Source organism: Scyliorhinus torazame, chromosome 3, assembly GCF_047496885.1.
Source record: "Scyliorhinus torazame isolate Kashiwa2021f chromosome 3, sScyTor2.1, whole genome shotgun sequence".
Taxonomy (NCBI): domain Eukaryota; kingdom Metazoa; phylum Chordata; class Chondrichthyes; order Carcharhiniformes; family Scyliorhinidae; genus Scyliorhinus; species Scyliorhinus torazame.
The window spans coordinates 61,150,946-61,174,349 of record NC_092709.1 but is presented as its reverse complement, the minus strand read 5'-3'; the positions used below and the strand labels follow the sequence as shown (position 1 = coordinate 61,174,349).

Genomic DNA, 23,404 nt, shown 5'->3' with positions numbered 1-23,404 from the left:
GTTAATAGGCTGGAGGCCAAGATGTGAACATTGTGATGCATCAGGGAGGAGGGAAAGTTATCTGGACAATTTGTTCCAGAAGACAATCACACCCATTAGGTTAGCGTCTGATTTGTACAGTGATCAAAGACAGGAACATGTGACTTGAGAGTCAGGCAGGTAAGGGGATCAAGAAGATGGGAGTGAAGGAGCCTCAGCCCTTGAAATTAAGCAACTAGTTTGAGGTTCTTGCAGTATGTATGGACAAGAGCAAGGACAGTAGTGTGGATGAGCAGACTGACCATAGCACCAAAGTTCATGAAGCCATTCAATTAGGAGGGCGGGGTGAAAGGAATGTAGCGATAATAGGAGACAGTATAGTTATGAGGAGAGACACTGTTTTCTGCAGCCAAGAGCGAAAATGCAGAGGACTGTGTTGTCTCTCGGGGTTCGGGATGTCTGCTCAGGGCTGGAGAGGAACTTTCAGTGGGAGAGGGTGAATCCAGTTGTTGTGATCCATGTAGGTACCAATGACACAGGTAAGACTAGGAAAGAGGTTCTGCATAGGGAGTATGAGAAGCTAGGTGCTAAATTAAAAGACAGATCTTCAAATTTAATTATCTTTGGATTATTATCTCAGCCACGTGCAAATTGCCATTGGGTAAATAAGATTAGAAAGATGAATTTGTGTCTCAGAATGGTGTGGAAGAAATTGGTTCCAGTTCATGGGGCATTGGCACCAGTACTGGGGAAGGCGAAGGCCATACCGTTGTGACGGGCTTCACTTGATCTATGCTGGCTCCAGTGTCCTAGCAAGTCAAATAACTAGGGATGTAAAGAATCCATTGAATCCCTACAGTGCAGAAGGAAGCCTTTCAGCCCATTGAGTCTGCACCGACCCTCCGAAAGCGCTCTCTTCCCATGCCCTGTATCTGTAGGGAGAGAAAGAGCTAACTTTTCGAGTCCAGATGACCCTTTGTCAAAGCAAAGTTAAAGATTATATCAAAGGAAGAAGTTTATAAAGTAGCCAAGAAAAGTATTAAGCCTGAGAATTAGGAGCATTTTAGAATTTAGCAGAGGAAGACCAAAAACCTGAAAAACAAATTAGAATATGAGAGTAAACTGACGGGAGAATTTAAATTTTTAAAATAAATTTAGAGTACGCAATTATTTCTTTTTCCAATTAAGGGGCAATTTAGCGTGGCCAATCCACCTAACCTGCACATCTTTGTGTTGTGGGGGTGAAACTCACGCAGACACGGGGTGAATGTGCAAACTCCACAGGGACAGTGACCCAGGGTCGGGATTCGAACCCGGGTCCTCAGCGACATAGGCAGCAATGCTAACCACTGTGCCACGTGCCGCCCGGGATGGGAGAATTTATAATGGGGAATAAGGAAATGGCAGAGAAACTAAACAAATACTTTGGGTGGGATTTACCCAGCAACCTGTCGCATGTTTCATGGCGGCGGGAGATAGCCCGCCATTGGCTGGCGGCGGGATCTTCTGGGCCCGCCATTGTCAATGCAGCTTCCCGTTGATTGGAAGAAACCCTCAGTGGGTGTGGTGTCAACAGGACAGAAAGATCCCAAACTTGTGTCTTTGCATGATGCCGTCTCTACTCGCTCCTATACCCCCCCCCCCCCACCCACTTCCTAATCATGGCTATATTTGCCACCCAATAATAGTTGCTAAAGTTCGGCAGCGCCAACCCACCCTCCCCTCCAGCAACACTTTCTTCACTTGTGGGCTTTACCCGCCCACACAAAACCCAAAATCACCTTGTTTACTCGTTTAAAAAAGGCCCTTGGGATAAAGATGGGAGGCACTGAAAAACAAACAGAAACCTCGGGAGGACCGTCATTTTCACGGTCTGTACTCTCCCTGACAGTGATAGCGGGAGCATGTCCCACCTTCGAAAGTCCATCTGTTCTACTAGCCGGGTCAAATTTAGTTTATGTAACAGCCCCCAGTCCCGTGCCACCTGGATTCCCAAATAACGAAAGCTCCCTTCCACCACTCTGAGCGGCAGCTCTCCCAATCTCCTCTTCTGCCCCCTTGCCTGGATCGCAAACATCTCGCTTTTCCCCATATTCAATTTGTACCCTGAAAACCGGCCAAATTCATCTAAAATCCTCATAATCTCTCCCACCCCCCCTAACGGGTCGGGAAAAACACAAGCAGGTCGGCGGCGTATAGCGAGACCCTGTGTTATATCCCCCTCGGACCAACCCCTTCCAGTCCCTTCAAGCTCTTGGTGCCATCGCCAGTGGCTCTATGGCCAAAGCGAACAGCAGGGGGGAGAGGGGGCATCCCTGCCTAGTCCCCCGGGACAATTTAAAATGGTCCGACGTCAACCGATTCTTTCGGACACTGGCCAGCTGTGCCTGGTACAACAATCGGACCCAATCAATAAAGCCCAGCTCAAACCCTAACCGCCCCAACAGCTCCCACAAATAGTTCCATTCCACCCGGTCGAAGGCCGTTTGCACTGAGTGCTGAATTTGGTGCATTTTGAGTGCTATAGTAAGAGTTTGGAGACCGAGGGAGTATAAGGCTTCATTTTTATCTAAAGTTTAGTCTTTCTTTTATTTAGTTAATTAACTTAAAAGTTGCTGTTTGGTTTAGAAGAAGGTGAATTTTCAATCAGCTTTAAACAAGGTTCTACTTGTAGGCACTTGCAGCTGGAGCTTGTTAATTAGTTAATTGGATTAGGTCAGTTTTCAGAGGCTAGATTCACAGTGTAAAAGTGATCCCCTACAGTGCAGACTTTGTTTGCACTGAGTGCTGAATTTGATGCATTTGAGTGCTATAGTGAGAGTTTGGTGACTGAGGGAGTGCTGAATTTGGTGCATTTGAGTGCTATGGTGAGAGTTTGGTGACTGAGGGAGTGCTGAATTTGGTGCATTTGAGTGCTATAGTGAGAGTTTGGTGACTGAGGGAGTGCTGAATTTGGTGCATTTGAGTGCTATAGTGAGAGTTTGGTGACTGAGGGAGTTAGGTGAGGAGGGAGTAAGGTGCTCCTTTCATTTTGTTTCCTACATTTCCGCAAAGAACAAGAAGGGAGCCAGGAGTTTACAGAGAGTGCAGCTGACTGGGAGCAGAGTCGGAGGGCGGAGATTTAGTTAGTCCACAGGGCAGCTATATTCTGTCAGGTAAGAGGGGATGGAGGCTAGGCCAGTTGCATGCTCCTCCTGTAGGATGTGGGTGGTGAGGGATATCACCGGTGTCCCAGCTGACTATAACTGCGGGAAGTGCACCCAACTTCAGCTCCTCAAAGACCGTGTTAGGGAACTGGAGCTGAAGATGGATGAACTTCGGATCATCCGGGACTCAGAGGGGGTGATTGAGAAGAGTTACAGGGAGGTAACCACACCCAAGGTACAGGACAAGAAAAGCTGGGTTACAGTCAGGGGGAAAAAAACAAACAGGCAGACAGTGCAGAGATCCCTCGTGGCCGTTCCCCTTCAAAACAAGTATACCGTTTTGGATGCTGTTGGGGGGAATGACCTACCGGGGGAATGCCCTAGCGGCCAGGTCTCTGGCACTGAGTCTGGCTCTGGGGCTCAGAAGGGAAGGGGGGAGAATAGAAAAGCAATAGTTGTAGGAGATTCAATGGTTAGGGGAATAGATAGGAGATTCTGTGGTCGCGAGCGAGACTCCCGGAAGGTATGTTGCCTCCCGGGTGCCAGGGTCAGGGATGTCTCGGATCGTGTCCTTAAGGGGGAGGGGGAGCAGCCAGAAGTCGTGGTGCACATTGGTACCAACGACATAGGTAGGAAAAGGGGTGTGGAGGTAATAAACAAGTTTATGGAGTTAGGCTGGAAGATAAAAGCCAGGACAGACAGAGTTGTCATCTCTGGTTTGTTGCCGGTGCCACGTGATAGCGAGGCTAGGAATAGGGAGAGAGTGCAGTTGAACACGTGGCTGCAGGAATGGTGTAGGAGGGAGGGCTTCAGGTATTTGGATAATTGGAGCGCATTCTGGGGAAGGTGGGACCTGTACAAGCAAGACGGGTTGCATCTGAACCAGAGGGGCACCAATATCCTGGGAGGGAGGTTTTCTAGTACTCTTCGGGAGGGTTTAAACTAATTTGGCTGGGGAATGGGAACCGGATTTGTAGTCCAGCAACTAAGGTAGCCGATATTCAGGACGCCAAAGCGTGTAATGAGGCAGTGGGGAAGGGAACACTGACAAAGGAGAGTACTTGCAGGCACGGAGATGGGTTGAAGTGTGTATACTTCAACGCAAGAAGCATCAGGAATAAGGTGGGTGAACTTAAGGCATGGATCGGTACTTGGGACTACGATGTGGTGGCCATCACGGTAACTTGGATAGAAGAGGGGCAGAAATGGTTGTTGGAGGTTCCTGGTTATAGATGTTTCAATAAGATTAGGGAGGGTGGTAAAAGAGGTGGGGGGGTGGCATTGTTAATTAGAGATAGTATAACAGCTGCAGAAAGGCAGTTCGAGGAGTATCACCCTAATGAGGTCGTATGGGTTGAAGTCAGAAATAGGAAAGGAGCAGTCATCTTGTTAGGTGTTTTCTATAGGCCCCCCAATAGTAGCAGAGATGTGGAGGAACAGATTGGGAAACAGATTTTGGAAAGGTGCAGAAGTCACAGGGTAGTAGTCATGGGTGACTTTAACTTCCCAAATATTGAGTGGAAACTCTTTAGATCAAATAGTTTGGATGGGGTGGTGTTTGTGCAGTGTGTCCAGGAAGCTTTTCTAACACAGTATGTAGATTGTCCGACCAGAGGAGGGGCAATATTGGATTTAGTACTTGGTAATGAACCAGGGCAAGTGATAGATTTGTTAGTGGGGGAGCATTTTGGAGATAGTGACCACAATTCTGTGACTTTCACTTTAGTATTGGGGAGGGATAGGTGCGTGCAACAGGGCAAGGTTTACAATTGGGGGAAGGGTAAATACGATGTTGTCAGACAAGAATTGAAGTGCATAAGTTGGGAACATAGGCTGTCAGGGAAGGACACAAGTGAAATGTGGAACTTGTTCAAGGAACAGGTACTACGTGTCCTTGATATGTATGTCCCTGTCAGGCAGGGAAGAGATGGTCGCGTGAAGGAACCATGGTTGACAAGAGAGGTTGAATGTCTTGTTAAGAGGAAAAAGGAGACTTATGTAAGGCTGAGGAAACAAGGTTCAGACAGGGCATTGGAGGGATACAAGATAGCCAGGAGGGAACTGAAGAAAGGGATTAGGAGAGCTAAGAGAGGGCATGAACAATCTTTGGCGGGTAGGATCAAGGAAAACCCCAAGGCCTTTTACACATATGTGAGAAATATGAGAATGACTAGAGCGACGGTAGGTCCGATCAAGGACAGTAGCGGGAGATTGTGTATTGAGTCTGAAGAGATAGGAGAGGTCTTGAACGAGTATTTTTCTTCTGTATTTACAAATGAGAGGGGCGATATTGTTGGAGAGGACAGTGTGAAACAGACTGGTAAGCTCGAGGAAATACTTGTTAGGAAGGAAGATGTGTTGGGCATTTTGAAAAACTTGAGGATAGACAAGTCCCCCGGGCCTGACGGGATATATCCAAGGATTCTATGGGAAGCAAGAGATGAAATTGCAGAGCCGTTGGCAATGATCTTTTCGTCCTCACTGTCAGCAGGGGTGGTACCAGGGGATTGGAGAGTGGCGAATGTCGTGCCCCTGTTCAAAAAAGGGACTAGGGATAACCCTGGGAATTACAGGCCAGTTAGTCTTACTTCGGTGGTAGGTAAAGTAATGGAAAGGGTACTGAAGGATCGGATTTCTGAGCATCTGGAAAGACACTGCTTGATTAGGGATAGTCAGCACGGATTTGTGAGGGGTAGGTCTTGCCTTACAAGTCTTATTGAATTCTTTGAGGAGGTGACCAAGCATGTGGATGAAGGTAAAGCAGTGGATGTAGTGTACATGGATTTTAGTAAGGCATTTGATAAGGTTCCACATGGTAGGCTTCTGCAGAAAGTAAGGAGGCATGGGATAGTGGGAAATTTGGCCAGTTGGATAACAAACTGGCTAACTGATAGAAGTCAGAGAGTGGTGGTGGATGGCAAATATTCAGCCTGGATCCCAGTTACCAGTGGCGTACCGCAGGGATCAGTTCTGGGTCCTCTGCTGTTTGTGATTTTCATTGATGACTTGGATGAGGGAGTTGAAGGGTGGGTCAGTAAATTTGCAGACGATACGAAGATTGGTGGAGTTGTGGATAGTAAGGAGGGCTGTTGTCAGCTGCAAAGAGACATAGATAGGATGCAGAGCTGGGCTGAGAAGTGGCAGATGGAGTTTAACCCTGAAAAGTGTGAGGTTGTCCATTTTGGAAGGACAAATATGAATGCTGATACAGGGTTAACGGTAGTGTTCTTGGCAATGTGGAGGAGCAGAGAGATCTTGGGGTCTATGTTCATACATCTTTGAAAGTTGCCACTCAAGTGGATAGAGCTGTGAAGAAGGCCTATGGTGTGCTCGCGTTCATTAACAGAGGGATTGAATTTAAGAGCCGTGAGGTGATGATGCAGCTGTACAAAACTTTGGTAAGGCCACATTTGGAGTACTGTGTACAGTTCTGGTCACCTCATTTTAGGAAGGATGTGGTAGCTTTGGAAAAGGTGCAAAGAAGATTTACCAGCATGTTACCTGGAATGGAGAGTAGGTCTTACGAGGAAAGGTTGAGGGTGCTAGGCCTTTTCTCATTAGAACGGAGAAGGATGAGGGGCGACTTGATAGAGGTTTATGAGATGATCAGGGGAATAGATAGAGTAGACAGTCAGAGACTTTTTCCCCGGGTGGAACAAACCATTACAAGGGGACATAAATTTAAGGTGAAAGGTGGAAGATATAGGAGGGATATCAGAGGTAGGTTCTTTACCCAGAGAGTAGTGGGGGCATGGAATGCATGCCTGTGGAAGTAGTTGAGTCGGAAACATTAGGGACCTTCAAGCAGCTATTGGATAGGTACATGGATTACGGTAAAATGATATAGTGTAGATTTATTTGTTCTTAAGGGCAGCACGGTAGCATTGTGGATAGCACAATATAGCTGGATAGCTCCAGGGTCCCAGGTTCGATTCCGGCTTGGGTCACTGTCTGTGCGGAGTCTGCACGTCCTCCCCGTGTCTGCGTGGGTTTCCTCCGGGTGCTCCGGTTTCCTCCCACAGTCCAAAGATGTGCAGGGTAGGTGGACTGGCCATGATAAATTGCCCTTAGTATCCAAAATTGCTCTTGGTGTTGGGTGGAGGTGTTTGTTTGGGTAGGGTGCTCTTTCCAAGAGCCGGTGCAGACTCGGGGGGCCGAATGGCCTCCTTCTGCACTGTAAATTCAATGATAATCTATGATTAATCTAGGACAAAGGTTCGGCACAACATCGTGGGCCGAAGGGCCTGTTCTGTGCTGTATTTTCTATGTTCTATATTCTGCGTCCATCGCGACCACTACTTTCACCTCCCTCCCCTCTGGGGGCATCATGATCATTTTTCAGAGCCTTCTAACATTGGCCGTTAGCTGTCTGCCCTTAACAAACCCCGTCTGGTCCTCCCCTATCACTTCTGGGACACAATCTTCTATCCTGGAGGCCAAGATTTTAGCCAACAGTTTGGTATCAACATTCAATAAGGAGATTGGCCAGTATGATCCGCCTAACTCAAGGTCCTTCTCCCGCTTCAGGATCAGTGAGATCGAGGCCTGTGACATTGTCGGGGGAAGAACTCCCTGCTCCCTTGCCTCATTAAATGTCCTCACCAGCAGTGGGCCCATCATCTCCGAGAACTTTTTGTAAAATTCCACTGGGTAGCTGTCCAGTGCCGGGGCCTTACCTGACTGCGTGGCCTCCAGCCCCTCTGCTATTTCTTCAATCCCGATCAGGGCTCCCAACCCCTCCACCAACCCTTCCTCCACCTTCGGAAACTTCAACTCACCCAGGAACTGCCTCATCCCCTCTACCCCAGCTGGGAATTCCGACTCGTCTGGCCGGCTATAAAACTCCTTAAACACCCCGTTCACTACTGCTGGGTCCAAGACCGTGTTCCCAGCTCTGTCCTTCACTCTATCTATTTCCCTGGCCGTCTCCCTTTTCCTTAGCTGGTGTGCGAGCATTCTGCTGGCCTTCTCTCCATACTCATATATCGCCCTCCTCTCCTTGCTCAGCTGCTCCACCGCCTTCCCCGTAGACAACAGACCAAACTCCATCTGTAGCTTCCGTTGCTCCTTCAATAACACTGCCTCCGGGGTCTCCACGTATCTCCTGTCTACCTGGAGTATTTCCCCAACCTATCTATCTATCTCTGCTCTCTCCATCTTCCTCCTGCTGGCCTGTATCGATATTAGCTCCCCTCTAACCACTGTCTTCAGCGCTTCCCAAACCATTGCTGCCGAGACTTCCCCCGTGCCGTTTATTTCCAGATAGTCCTGGATGGACTCCCTCACTCACCCGCACACCCCCTCATCTGCTAACAGTCCTAGGTCCAATCTCCATTGCGGTTGCCGGCCCCCCTCCTTGCACACCTGTAGATCCACTCAATGTGGGGCATGGTCCGACACAGCAATCGCCGAATACTCGGTATCAACCACCCCCGCCAGTAGAGCCCTGTTCAAAATAATAAAATAGATATAAATAAAAAAAATAGATCCGGGAGTATACTTTATGTACATGTGAAAAGAAAATTCCTTTGCTCTTGGCCAACCAATGGGTCCATGGGTCCTCCTTGTGTCGACCCCACCCATCTGCTCCATGAACCCCTTTAGTGCCTTCGCCATTGCTGGCACCCTCTCTGTCTTTGGGCTTGACCGGTCCAACCTTGGATCAATGACCATATTAAAGTGTGTCGCCCCCCCCCCCCATGATCAACTTGTGTGAATCCGGGATCTTCCTTCACACCCTTATAAACTCCGCGTCATCTCAGTTTGGTGCGTAGACATTCACGAGCACCACAATGTCCCCTCCAGCTTCCCGCTGACCATGATATACCTGTCTCCACATCCGCAACTATTTTCCCCACCTCAAATAACACTCGTATATTAATCAGGCTCGCGACCCCCCCTAGTCTTAGAGTGCAACCCCGAGTGAAATACCATCCCGACCCACCCCTTCCTCAATCTGGTCAGGTGTGTCACCTGTAGTATTGCCTCAAGTTCTGTCGACGGGACCTGTTCTCCAGGTCCTCCACCTTCTCCTGCAGCCTTTTCTGCTGATCCCTCATCAGCCCCACCTGTAACTCCAGCTCAGTTAGGTGTTCCGCATGTCGTCCACCTAATCCTCAACCTTCTGGATCCCCGACCTTGGGCTTCCAGCCCCTGCTCCACCCGGTCGATCGATGCCTTGAACGGGTCTAGACCTTCCTCCTTTTGCTTGGCGAAACCCTCCTGAATAAATTTCACCAGCTGCTCCATTGACCACTGAGCCAGTACCCTGCACCTCCGCCATGATTCTGTGATGTGGGTTTTACACGTACCTTCTTTGCTCGATTTTTCTTTCTTATACAGCCACTTCTGGTCCACGTCTCCATATGCTGGTGTGGGATTTCTCCTGACTGCCCCATCCACACCCAATTTTTCAAATAAAATTCAGAAAAAATTTGGGCAAAAGGTCCGTCACGAGCGGGTGCTACCAAATGTGCGACCTCCTACTCCATGGCCACCACCGGAAGTCCGTCGAGATGATCTCATTCAAGCATACAAAACTTTTACAGAGTTCAACAAGTTAGATGTATGTTTAGATGTAGAGTTTGTATGTAGAGATGTATGTTTAGATGTAGAGCAAGAAGGATATTTCCCCTGGTTGGGGGGCTCTGGAACCTGGAGACATACGGCTGAATTATCGGGTCCCCCAGTCACGTGTTTTTCAGCAGCGCGCCATTCGCTGGCGGCGGGATTTACTCTTCCTTCCGCTTGTCAATGGGAGTTCCCATTCTAGTCACCCCACACCGCCGGGAAACCCGCGGGCGGGCGGGCGCTACCAGCGGGAAAAAAGAATGCCAATGTCCGGAGAACTCAGAATAACAAGGTGGCCATTTAAGACTGAGCTGAGGAAGGATCCTTCTATTCGGAGGGTGGTGAATCTTTGGAACTCTTTACCTCAGGGCTGTGGAGGGTCAGTTATTGAATATGTGAATTCTCCCCGTGTACCCGAACAGGCGTCGGAATGTGACGACTAGGGACTTTTCACAGTAACTTCATTGCAGTGTTAATGTAAGCCTACTTGTGACAATAAAAGATTATTTATTTATTTATGTTCAAGACAGAGATCAACACATTTTAGATGTTAAAGGTATCAAGGGATATGGGCTGGTAGGGGAAAATGGCATTGAAGCAGAAGATCAGCCATGATCTAGTTGAATGGCACTGCACTTTCGAGGGGAAGAATGACCTAATCCTGCTCCTATGTTCTGGACATAACTCGATTTTAAAATGTCCCAATCTTTGCACTAGGTTGACCAATTTTGCTCACCGAGCAGTGATGAAACTGATGTTTGGATGATAATTGTTTAGTGTCGCTTTCTTGAACATGTGTAACGTTATTCATGAAGGCTCTGCCTTCTCAACCTTGCCCCTTGCCTGAGGTGTGGTGATCCTCAGGTTAAACCACCACCAGTCAGCTGTTCCCCTCAAGCAGCCTATGGTCATCTGGAACTGTGGCGACTTTACCTTATAACATTAAAAGTTTATTGTACTGTGTTGCTACATTTGCAAGATGAGAGCACAATTCTAATATCAGGAACAGAAACCTTGGCCAATTTTCTCCGACCCTACGCCAGGTCGGAGAATTGCCGGGGGGAGGCGCGAATCCCGCCCTGACGTCGGCTGCCCTATGCCCGGTGCCGTTTATTGGACAGGGGCAGGATTCCCGCCACGCCCGTTGGGGGCTGTATACAGGGGCCCCCCTGGCGATTCTCCCGGCCCCAATGGGCCGAGCGGCCGTCCATTTTTGACCTGGCAGGTGAGTATGCGGGGGCGGTCCTTGGGGTGGGGGGGGGGGGGGCCCCACCACGGTGGCCTGGCCCACGATTGGTGCCCACCGATCTTCAGGCGGGCTTGTTCCGTGGGGGGCCTTCTTTCCTCCGCGCCTGGCCCCTGTAGGGGTCCATCATATTGCCCGGGGGCTAGTGCGGAGAAGAGAACCCCCGCGCATGCCTGGAAATACGCCGGCCGGTCCGCGCATGCGCAAACTCGTGCCGGCCCTTCGGCGCCGGCTGGAGCGGCGCCAACCCCTCCGCCGTCCACTTAGCCCCCTAGAAAGGTGAGAATTCCTCACCTTGGGGGGCCGTTGACGTCAGAGACGTTGCCACCGGTTTTCCCACCAGCTTGGGGACAGCCCCATTTTCAGAGAATCCCGCCCAATATATGGAAATTAATTTTGAGAATATTTTACTTCACATAAAATGACTTTTGTCAGTTTTACTGTATGTTATTACATCCAGTCCTTGCTGAATACATTGTTGAAGCATTGGGAAAATTTATTTGTGTAATAATTCACAATATGATGAATTAATTGTGTTCCAAAATGTATTGTGCCGTTTCATAATGTATATATGCACAGCTTCTTCAGCGCAATCAAAACCATCTACGGTCCGACTATCCAGGGACCCACCCTACTGAGAGCCAAAAACGGCGAGGCCCTCAGCAAAGACAGAAAGGCAATCAATGCCCGCTGGAGAGAGAACTTCAAAGACCTCCTCAACCAAGACAAAGTCTTCGAAGCAAGTGCCCTCGACACCGTCCCGCAATACGCTACCCGACACTATCTCAGCGTAACCCCAGCTCGTCATGAGGTTGAAAAGGTCACCTGACAGTGGAAGAAAAACCAGGGGCGAGACTCTCCGACCCCCCGCCGGGTCGGAGAATCGGCGGGGGCTGGCGTGAATCCCGCCCCCGCCGGTTGCCGAATTCTCCGGCACCGGATATTCGGCAGGGGCGGGAATCGCGCCGCGCCGGTTGGTGCCCCCCCCCCCCGCGATTCTCCGGCCCCGCTGGGCCGAGGTCCCGCTGCTAAAATGCCTGTCCCGCCGGCGTAGATTAAATCACCTACCTTACCGGCGGGACAAGGCGGCGCGGGCGGGCTCCGGGGTCCTGGGGGGGTCGCGGGGCAATCTGGTCCCAGGGGGTGCCCCCACGGTGGCCTGGCCCGCGATCGGGGCCCACCGATCCGCGGGCGGGCCTGTGCCGTGGGGGCACTCTTTTCCTTCCGCCTTCGCCACGGTCTCCACCATGGCGGAGGCGGAAGAGACTCCCTCCACTGCGCATGCGCGGGAATGCCGTCAGCGGCCGCTAACGCTCCCGCGCATGCGCCGCCCGGCAATGTCATTTCCGTGCAAGCTGGCGGGGCACCAAAGGCCTTTTCTGCCAGCTGGTGGGGCGGAAATTCGTCCGGCGCCGGCCTGGCCCCTTAAGGTTGGGGCTCGGCCCCCCAAGATGCGGAGCATTCCGCACCTTTGGGGCGGCGCGATGCCCCACTAATTTGCGCCGTTTTGGGCGCCAGTCGGCTGCGGCAAAGGAATTGAAAGGTTTTATGGAACAGATGGGGGGTAGTAGTCCCATGGAGGTTTGCATGGCTGAGGATGAAGGAGTTTTCCTTTTTTTCACATGTCCACAAGGTATACTCTCGCATCAACTTTTTTGTTCTGAGCAGGGCGCTAATACCGAAGGTGGTGGATACTGAGTACTCAGCAATTGCAGTGTCGGATCAGGCCCCGCATTGGGTGGATCTACGGGTTAGTGTGGAGAGAGGGCAATGCCCGCTGTGGAGACTGGATGTGGGGTTTCTAGCGGCCAAGGCGGTCTGTGGGCGGGTTAACAAGTCCATCCAGAACTACCTGGAAACAAATGATATGGGGGAGGTCTCTGCAGCAACGGTCTGGGAAGCTTTGAAGGCAGTAGTCAGAGGGGAATTAATCTCGATACGGCCCCACAGAGAAAAGATGGAATGGGCTGAGAGGGATAGATTAGTGGAGGAGATACTCCAGGTGGACAGGAGATACTCAGAGGCCCCGGACATGGGGCTACTGAGGGAGCGGCGGAGGTTACAGGTGGAGTTTGGGCTGTTGACCACAGGGAAAGCAGTGGAACAGTTGAGGAAGGCAAGGGAGGCGATCTATGAGTACGGTGAAAAGGCAAGCAGAATGTTGGCGCACCTGCTCAGGAAAAGAGAGGCGGCCAGGGATATAGGTAAAGTAAAGAGTAGAGACGGAGAACAGAGTGGCAATGGAGAGGCATTTTCTCCACTGACACTTGAATCACAATTTGATAGAATTTCTTAAACCCTTAGGAGGTTGAGGGGAGACCTGATAGAGGTCTACAAAATTATGTGGGGCATAGACAGAGTGGATAGTCAGAGGCTTTTCCCCAGGGTAGAGGGGTCAATTACTAGGGGGCATAGGTTTAAGGTGAGAGGGGCAAGGTTTAGAGTAGATGTACGAGGCAAGTTTTTTACGCAGAGGGTAGTGGGTGCCTGGAACTCGCGACCGGAGGAGGTAGTGGAAGCAGGGACGATAGTGACATTTAAGGGGCATCTTGACAAATACATGAATAGGATGGGAATAGAGGGATACGGACCCAGGAAGTGTAGAAGATTGTAGTTTAGTCGGGCAGCATGGTCGGCACGGGCTTGGAGGGCCGAAGGGCCTGTTCCTGTGCTGTACATTTCTTTGTTCTTTGTAATACTGTCCTGGACGCAGCAGGGGTGAACGAGGTGTTTAAGGACTTTTATAGTAAATTATATGAGTCAGAACCCCCGACTGGGGTGGAGGGGATGAGGCAATTTCTGGATCAGTTGAAGTTCCTGAGGGTGGAGGAGAACCTGGTGGAGGGGCTGGGAGCCCCAATTGAGATTGAGGAAATAATCAAGGGGCTGGAGGGCATGCAGTCGGGCAAGGCCCCGGTGCCTGACGGCTACCCGTGGAATTTTATAAGAAGTTTTCAGAGATATTAAGCCCACTGCCGGTGAGGACATTTAACGAAGCAAGAGAGAAGGGAGTCCTCCTCCCAACAATGTCGCAGGCCTCGATTTCATTGATCTTGAAACAGGAGAAGGATCCGGAGCAATGCAGGTCATACAGGCCGATTTCTCTACTGAATGTGGATGCCAAACTGCTGGCTAAGATACTGGTCACAAGGATAGAGGACTGTGTCCCGGGGGTGATGGGGGAAGATCAGACGGGATTTGTTAAGGGCAGGCAACTCAAGGCCAATGTTCGAAGGCTTCTAAATGTTATTATGATGCCCTCAGAAGGAGAGGAGGCGGAGGTGGTGGTAGCGATGGATGCGGAGAAGGCTTTTGATCGGGTGGAGTAGAATTATCTGTGGGAGGCGCTGGGAAGGTTTGGATTTGGTGAGGGCTTTATTGACTGGGTGCGGTTGCTCTATCAGGCACCAGTAGCGAGTGTGTGTACCAACCAGCTGAGGTGGGGGTATTTTGAACTACACCGAGGGACGAGGCAAGGGTGCCCCCTCTCCCCATTACTGTTTGCTCTGGCCATAGAGCCAATGGCCATAGCGTTAAGAGCCTCTAGGAACTGGAAAGGGCTGGTTCGAGGGGGTGGGGGGAGAGGGGTGGGTAGAGCACTGGGTCCCGCTCTACGCAGATGACCTGCTCATGTACATTTCGGACCCGTTGGAGGTGATGGGGGAAGTAATGCAAATCTTGGGGGAATTTGGCAATTTTTTGGGGTATGAATTGAACATAGGGAAAAGCAAGATGTTTGCGATCGAGGCAAGAGGACAGGAGAAGAGACTGGGAGAGCTGCCGGCTAGAATGGTAGGGAAGAGCTTTCGATATCTGGGAATCCAGGTGGCCTGGGAATGGGATGTACTACACAAGTTAAACCTATCCCGGCTGGTAGAACAAATGGAAGGGGACTTTAAGAGATGGGACATGTTCCCGCTATCACTGGCGGGGAGGGTACATAGCGTGAAAATGACGGTCCTCCCAGATTTCTGTTTGTCTTTCAGTGCATCCCCATCTTCATCCCTTTTTCAAGCGAGTGACTAAGATTATTTTGGCTTTCTGTGGGCGAGTAAAATCCCACCAATGATGAAAGTGTTGCTGCAGTGCAGTCGGGGGGAGGGGGAGTTGGCGCTGCCAAACCTCTGCAATTACTACTGGGCGGTTAATGTAGCCATGATTAGGTAGTGGGGGAGGGGTCGGCATGGGAGCGGATGGAGGCGGCATCATGTAAAGGCACCAGTCTGGGAGCATTGGTAACGGCACCTCTGCCATGCTCGCCGGCCCGATACTCCACAAGTCCGGTGGTAGTGGCGGCTCTGAGGATCTGGGGGCAGTGGAGGAGATATAAGAGAGTGGAGAGAGCATCGATTTGGACCCCGATTTATAACAACCACAGGTTTGTACCGGGTAGGCTAGCTGACTGGTTCCAGAGTTGGCAGAGGACAGGAATTAGAAGGATGGGGGATCTATTTATAGATGGGAGCTTTCCCAGCTTGAAAGCTTTGGAAGATATATTTAAATTGCCAGCAGGGAATGGTTTTAAGTATTTGCAGGTGCGCGACTTCCTGAGAAAACAGGTGCCGGCCTTTCCGCTGCTGCCGCCACGGGGGATACAGGATAGAGTAGTTTCCAGTATCTGGGTGGGAGAGGGGAAGGTATCGGATATTTACCAGGAGCTTTCGGAGGCGGTGGAAACTCCGATGGAGGAGCTTAAGGGCAAGTGGAAGAACGAGCTAGGAGGAGAGATAGAGGCGGGTCTTTGGGCGGATGCCCTAAGCAGGGTTAATACCTCCTCATCGTGCGCCAGGCTTAGCCTGATACAATTTAAGGTAGTCCACCGGGCACACATGACGGTGGCTAGGATGAGCAAGTTTTTTGGGGTAGAGGATAGGTGTGCGAGGTGCGCGGAAAGCCCAGCAAATCATGTCCACATGTTTTGGGCATGCTTAGAGGGTTTTGGCAGGGTTTTGCTAAGGCAATGTCCATGGTGCTAAGGTGGTGCCTAGTCCGGAGTTGCGATCTTTGGAGTGTTGGAAAATCCGGGAGTTCAGGGGGGCGAAAGAGGCCGACTTCCTGGCCTTTGCCTCCCTGGTAGCCCGGAGACGGATCTTATTAATGTGGAGGGGACTCGAAGCCCCCGAGTGTAAAGACCTGGGTTAGTGACATGACTGGGTTTCTCAGTCTTGAGAAAATAAAGTTTGCCTTAAGAGGGTCACTGTTAGGGTTCTCCCGGAGGTGGCAGCCGTTCGTCGACTTTCTCGGGGAAAATTAAAATGACAGCAGATGCAGTATTCCAAGGGGAGGGGGGGGGATTGTTGTTGTATGGTTCGGGTGTGTGAAGATTGGGCTGGGGAGGAAATGTTTATTTTACCATGTTGATGTCATTGTTTTTGTTACTGTTATAAAAATGTTCAAATACCGTAAGAAAAATATTATTTAAAAAAAACCACTTCTGTTCTTTTTTTGATTTCTTTTATGTCACATATCGTAAGGTAGACAGATGCAATTAAACTACGTCTTACATTTGTTTGATATAATATTATCGAATCTCATTAATCAACAAATTACTGTCTCCTCAACTAATTGTGATATACTGAGCATTGCCCACCCGTGTGTCAGTTGTTCCTGCCAGCAGATTTACCCAAACTGCTCACTGACCATTAGTGAGTCTTGCAGTTTGTATTTCATACAACCCTGCTTCAAACAAGTATATCCCTAATCCATTGCTTAAAAATTCCGGAGATCCACCAGTATTTAACATAAATCAATGCAATAAGGTTCCGTCTTGACCAGAAGTCACTTGTGTTACGTTATTTGAGTTTACCCTTTTTTATTAGAAATGTAAATAGTTGAAACAAGACCTCATTTAATTTAACTATTTTTTAAAATTTCTACTATTAAACAAAATCAATTGAATATTGTAATGACTAATGTGAAGCTGAATAGCTATATTATAGATGGGAGAAATGATTTGACATTTTAACTTTGAAGGAAAGTAAGTTGTTAACCAGGATATCTGCCAAATCTAAAAATCATAAGCTTGTTACTCAATCGAATTTAGCCACACTCATTATTTTGATCTGCCTAAAGGTGCCAGTGATCACTCAACATACATCGTACAAACACTGGACTTCCATTTGGGACACAATACAATGGTTACAAAGCCTGGTGGTGCTCTAGAAAGTCCAATGGCAACAATCACCAAAATAACTAGACGTCGTCATGAAAATCCACCACATGGTGTTGCAACTGTACAGGAGTGGTTCAACTATGTTACTGCTATGAGGAATGAAGGTAAGAAAGTTTAGTAACTTATTTATTTTTCATTTTCATCCGTTGATTTACTTTCAAGTAAGAGTTCCAAATAGCAGAAGTCTTTTAAGAGTATGTTTTACAACACTGCTTTAAGCCATGTTACGGCAGGTTAATGCCACACCAATTTAGTGTAATTTTTTCATTGACAGCACTTGCTCTGATGTATGATCAGTGTATAAGCTGATTTGCCGACAATGTGCGACAAAGAGCAATTTTCTGACTTTGACTTCTAAAAGTGAGAGCATTTTTTAATCTAATTGTTAACCATCCATCCATATAACGTTGCAGTAATGCTCTGTATACGCATGAACTCTGGTACAAACACAGAAAGTGTTGGAAAAACTCTGAAGTAGAGTCAAAATGTTAACTCTTTTTCTTTCTCCACAGATGCTGCCAGGCCTGCTGAGTTTTTCCAGAATTTTCTGTTTTTATTTCAGATTTCCAGCATCTGTAGTATTTTAGACCAACAGCGATTTTCCAATCCTCTGGGACTTTCCCTGACTCCAGTGACTTTTGAAAGATCATAATTAACGCCTCCACTATTTCTTCAGCTATCTCCTTTAGAACTCTAGGATGTAGCCCATCTGGGCCCGGAGATTTATCAATTTTTAGACCTCTTAGTTTCTCTAGCACTTTCTCCTTTGTGATGGCTACCATATTCAACTCTGCCCCGACTCTCCTGAATTGTTGGGATATTACTCATGTCTTCTACTGTGAAGACTGACGCAAAGTACTTATTTAGTTCCTCAGCTATTTCCTTGTCTCTCATCACTAGATTACCAGCGTCATTTTGGAGCGGCCCAATGTCTACTTTTGCCTCCCGTTTGTTTATAATGTAATTAAAGAAACTTTTACTATCATTCCTAATGTTACTGGCTAGCCTACCTTCATATTTGATCCTCTCCTGCCTTATTTCTCTCTTTGTTATCCTCTGTTTGTTTTTGTAGCCTTCCCAATCTTCTGACTTCGCACTACTCTTTGCCACGTTATAGGCTTTCTCTTTTGCTTTGATGCATTCCCTGACTTCATTTGTCAGCCATGGCTGCCTAATCCCCCCTCTGATAACCTTTCTTTTCTTTGGAATGAACCTCTGTACTGTGCCCTCAATTACTCCCAGAAACCCCTGCCATTGCTGTTCTACTGTCTTTCCCACTAGGCTCTGCTCCCAGTCGATTTTCGTCAGTTCCTCCCTCATGCCCCTGTAGTTACCTTTATTTAACTGTAACACCTTTACATCTGATTCTACCTTCTTTCTTTCGAATTGCAGACCGAATTCTACCACATTATGATCACTGCCTCCTATGTGTTCCCTTACTTTAAGATCTTTTATCAAGTCTGGCTCATTACATAACACTAAGTCCAGAATGGCCTGTTCCCTCGTGAGCTCCATCACAAGCTGTTCCAAAAAGCCCTCCTGTAAACATTCAATGAATTCCCTTTCTTTGGGTCCACTGGCAATATTATTTACCCAGTCCACCTGCATATTGAAGTCCCCCATGATCACTGTGACCTTGCCTTTCTGACATGCCCTTTCTATTTTGTGGTGCATTTGGTGGCCTGTTAGGAGGCCTGTACATAACTCCCATTATAGTTTTTTTGCCTTTGTGGTTCCTCAACTCTACCCACACAGACTCCACATCATCTGACCCTATGTCGTTTAGTGCTATTGATTTAATTTCATTCCTAATTAACAAGGCAACCCTGCCCCCTCTCTGTCTTTTTGATAGGTTGCGAATCCCTGGATGTTTAAATGCCAGTCCTGAACCCCCTGCAACCACGTCTCTGTGATGCCTACCACATCATACCTGCCAGTCACAATCTGGGCCACAAGCTCATCTACCTTATTCTGTACACTGCGCACATTTAAATATAGCACCTTTAATTCTCTATTGACCGTCCCTTTTTGTGGTGGACCTTGGTTTACTGAGCTTTTCCATACACTGTGTCATATTTTGTGAGATGGGGACTATCGTAACCTCTCCTGAGTTCTGTCTTTTCTTGCTTTTTTGTATTCCTAAGCAGCTACGCTTCCCACTGATTACTTCACCTCTTGGTTCCCTGACTTTCCCACCCCCCCCCTAATCTCTAGTTTAAAGTCCTTTTCTTTTGTGACCTATGGAAAGGCGGTCAAAGAAACTAACTACACAATCTGACATATTGCAGGAATGTAAAAAGGTCCAGCAGATCTATTTGTCCATGCACTGCTGTAATTGGGCCCTCACCTTTGATATTGCAAAACAGAACTTCAGGTTGTGGTAAAACCTAAAGGTCATTATTCTTGTAAGATAATGCAGAGCTGCAATGTTTTTCTGCCACATTCAAAATTTACTTTCGGGAAATCTTTCAGTCATCTCTAATGTATTCCAATTTAGCACTCACAACGTGCCCTGTTATCCTTCATGGCCATACTGGATTTATTTACAGATTGTTGGTTATTGGGTAATTTTTCTGTCAGTGTACGAAGATCTATCCGAGGCAAAAATTGGAATTTATAACACCCTAAGCCTTAAGCTACCTGGCTATTACAGTAGAGTATTGAAGTCCAAGGGTTGCAATAACAGAATAAAAATGATCCAGGAGACATCATACATGGGTTCTTTACAAAAGGAATAGATTGGCTCTTACTGAAAGATTCCAGAAAAACATTCATGTATTGACTCTGTGGGTATTTTGGTACATTGTCGAGTGACAATGCTTCATGATAGCAGTTGCACCTCTCTAAAATCAATACAAAGTAGCCTGATGGGAGATTTTAACATTCTGACGTAGCTTATAGAGAGAGCTGGAATGTCTGTCTTTCACAGAAAACCAATGTTCTCCAATCTCAAACTTAAACTTTGTAATCTTTGTAAACTCAGCCACTTTGAAGAACTGGTTTCAGCAAGTGAGAATAACTGTTATGGGCCTGAGCGAGAAGTCTTTTGAATTGTAGCTTTTAAAAGGCCCCTGGCCAAGGTAAATGTGAGGATAGATAGATGTTTTGTAATTTATCTTGGCTTTCTGTGAGAAAATGGAAGTCTTTATGCAGCAGAAACTTGCTTCAAGATTAAATCAGTGAAGTAGAGTCTACTTTTGGAAAAATTGAATAGTTTGTGGAAAAAATATGTTTTAATGAGACATGGGGTTTTAATGGGGCAGCGCGGTAACACATGTGGCTAGCACTGTGGCTTCACAGCACCAGGGTCCCAGGTTCGATTCCCTGCTGGGTCACTGTCTGTGTGGAGTCCGCACGTATCTGCGTGGGTATTCTCCAGGTGCTCCGGTTTCCTCCCACAGTCCAAAGACTTGCAGGTTAGGTGGATTGGCCATGATAAATTGCCCTTTGTGTCCAAAAAGGTTAGGAGGGGTTATTGGGTTAAGGGGATGGGGTGGAAGTGAGGGCTTAAGTGGGTCGGTGCAGACCCGATGGGCCGAATGGCCTCCTTCTGCACTGTATGTTCTATGAGACAAATGGTATTTCCTTGTTCCTTGCTTTGTTCTCCCTGAGGTGTCATATGTCTAACCACAAGTATAGCATGAACTATTGGGAGGCATTTATTAATAGCTAAAATCCCACAGGAATCCGGTTTCTATTGGGATTTTCCTTGTTGAGGCCAGGCTCTTCCTCACAGGGATGAAAAAATACAGAGATAGTAACCCTAAGTTGGTTTTGCACATTTTCAAGAACCTGATAAGAAACCAACATTTGGGATGGGGGAGAGGAAGGCTTAGGAATGCAACTCTGTCAGTCAAGGATGGTGCACCTGTGAGAAAATCAAAGATAGCAATCGAGAAAATTCTTGTTTTCAAAAATAGGAACACCATGTCAAAATTCGAATTCCTTAGTAAGCCACCTAACCGTATATTGTAAAATGTGCTGCAACTCTGATTTGGGGTTTAATTTCAATGCAGTGTGCAAATAAACATTGATTCACCATCATATTTAGTAATTGTGGCTTTGCATGCTTAAATAAAATTCAGATCACCAATTGCTTTATATATTTCTTAAGTTCTGGACAATATAATTAAGCTGGAAATAAATTCAAAGAAAGTATCACCCAATTAAATTCAAATTCGAAGTGCAGAGAAAAGTTCAAAATTCGGACAATTCAAAGTTTGAGTACAGATTCCTTAATTGGAAGTTTATTTTACCATTAGCTATATTAGCTTTATCATGCCTTACCTTGAAATGCAAGAGGACGTACAAGATTGCAGTTAAGATTTATAAGCTATTTTGCAAGTCATAGCTGACTAAAACTTGTAGAAACAAAATTTGATTAAGTTTAGAGAACTGTAGAATGAATGCAGCTAAAGGTAGACCTTTTTACCTTCCCTATTTTGTTTAAAGTATTTTGTCTAATTTATATAATGACATTTTCAGTTTATCGCTGTTAGCAGGAGGATTTTTTTTTTACATATAAATTTAGTGTACCCAATTAATTTTTTCCAATTAAGGGGCAATTTAGTGTGGCCAATCCACCTACCCTGCACATCTTTGGGTTGTGGGGGTGAAACCCACGCAAACACGGGGAGAATGTGCAAACTCCACACGGACAGTGACCCAGAGCCGGGAAGCAGGAGGATTTTTAATAAATTATTTTTACTTATTTTCAAAAGAGGAAAGGAGCAGGTAAACACACTGCAATACAGTAACATAATGCATCTCCCCTCCAATAAACAGACAAACAAAAACTATACAAAAAAACAGTAAAATTAATCCGACTGTAACTAACTTCTTAAAAAAAGAAACTACTGACAAAAAAAAATTGTCAGTGGATCCCCTTATGGCATACTTAATCATCTCCAAATATAGAAAAGACATTAAGTCTTCCAACCTGGATGACGCATTGGGTGGCTTGGGGGACTTCCAGGTTAATAAAATTTGCCTGTTGGCTGTTAATGAAGCAAAAGCAATGACATCTGCCTCAATATTGGTGTAACTGACCAGTTGAGATGAGACTCCAAATATAATAATAATAATATTCTTTATTAGTGTCACCAGTAGGCTTACATTAACACTACAATGAAGTTACTGTGAAAAGCCCCTAGTCACCACATTCCGGCGCCTGATCGGGTACACTGAGGGAGAATTCCGAATGTCCAAATTACCTAACAGCACGTCTTTCGGGAATAGAAAAACGTCTGGCCTTGGTGAAGTGAATTCTGTGTAGAGCTTTAAACTGAATTAAGCTTAACCGAACATGGGAGGATGTTGAGTTGACCCTAAAATGGGCCTCCTCCCACCAGTCATTGTAAGGCCGAGCCCAAGCTCCACTTCCCCAATCATTTTGTACCTTATGGAGAGGGGAGGGTCCAGAGGATATTATGAAACCACACAACCTTGAAATAGAACCATTGTTAGTTTGAAACTGTGGCAAAATCCCTTCCAACAATGTAGTTGAGGAAAGGATGGACAATGCGAGCGAACAAAACTATGAACTTGAAATACCAGTAAAGACTAGGGGTGGGATTCTCAGTCAACCGACAGTGGAATCGGGAAACATGACTAGCCGGAGAATTCAGCATCAGCCGAAAATAGAGGATGGCGCCGGCCAAACGGAATGCCATGCTCCTGTCCCTCAACAGCGGCATGAATACAGTCGACATGGGCATGCATTGTACAGTAAATACCATTGGCATATCATAAACGGGCCCAACCGGGCATTTTCCCAGCCTTACGTGATGCTCTGCCTTTGCCAGGAGGAATTACTGACAGCGAGGTTCACTTATGGGATTTCAAACCAGGACACTGGCGCCATAGCTGATGAGAGTGCGGGAGGGGGTAAAAACAGTATTCAACATCGTTATAGTGTGCTGACAGTTGTGCCGCTGGCCACGGGGGTGGGAGCGGCTGCCAGGTCCAGGGGAAATAGCGGGGGGTGGCTAGGAGGTGGGCCGGGTTGGAACGCCATTGCTGCAGCCTGCAAGGGAGCCATGCGGCTGCGCATGCCGCTGACTGCCCACAGGGAACTTATTGCCACGAGTCATATGGGTGCCTCACTCCCACAGCCCTGGCCCGATCCGATCCATCGACAGGGTGGGCATGCTCCAGCGCAACTAGTGCCATCATCTTGGCTGGGATGAGGGTCGGCATGCATTGGAATTGTGCAGTTCCATGTGGCGCCAGTACTGGCCAATTAACGGGACCAGAATCGCTCCGGAACTGGCACCGCATTTGTCCATGTAG

General features: G+C 47.6%; 1 protein-coding gene across 10 annotated transcripts in view; it reads left to right on the top strand.

Moving 5' to 3' along the window:
- kiaa1109 (KIAA1109 ortholog) overlaps window positions 1-23,404 on the top strand; it is a 626,997-nt gene that overhangs the window by 574,918 nt on the left and 28,675 nt on the right. For all 10 annotated transcript variants that reach the window (XM_072495716.1, XM_072495713.1, XM_072495719.1 and 7 more), the window contains one exon: window positions 17,014-17,217. In XM_072495716.1, the coding sequence (XP_072351817.1) occupies window positions 17,014-17,217 (204 nt within the window). The remainder of the gene's footprint in view (window positions 1-17,013; window positions 17,218-23,404) is intronic.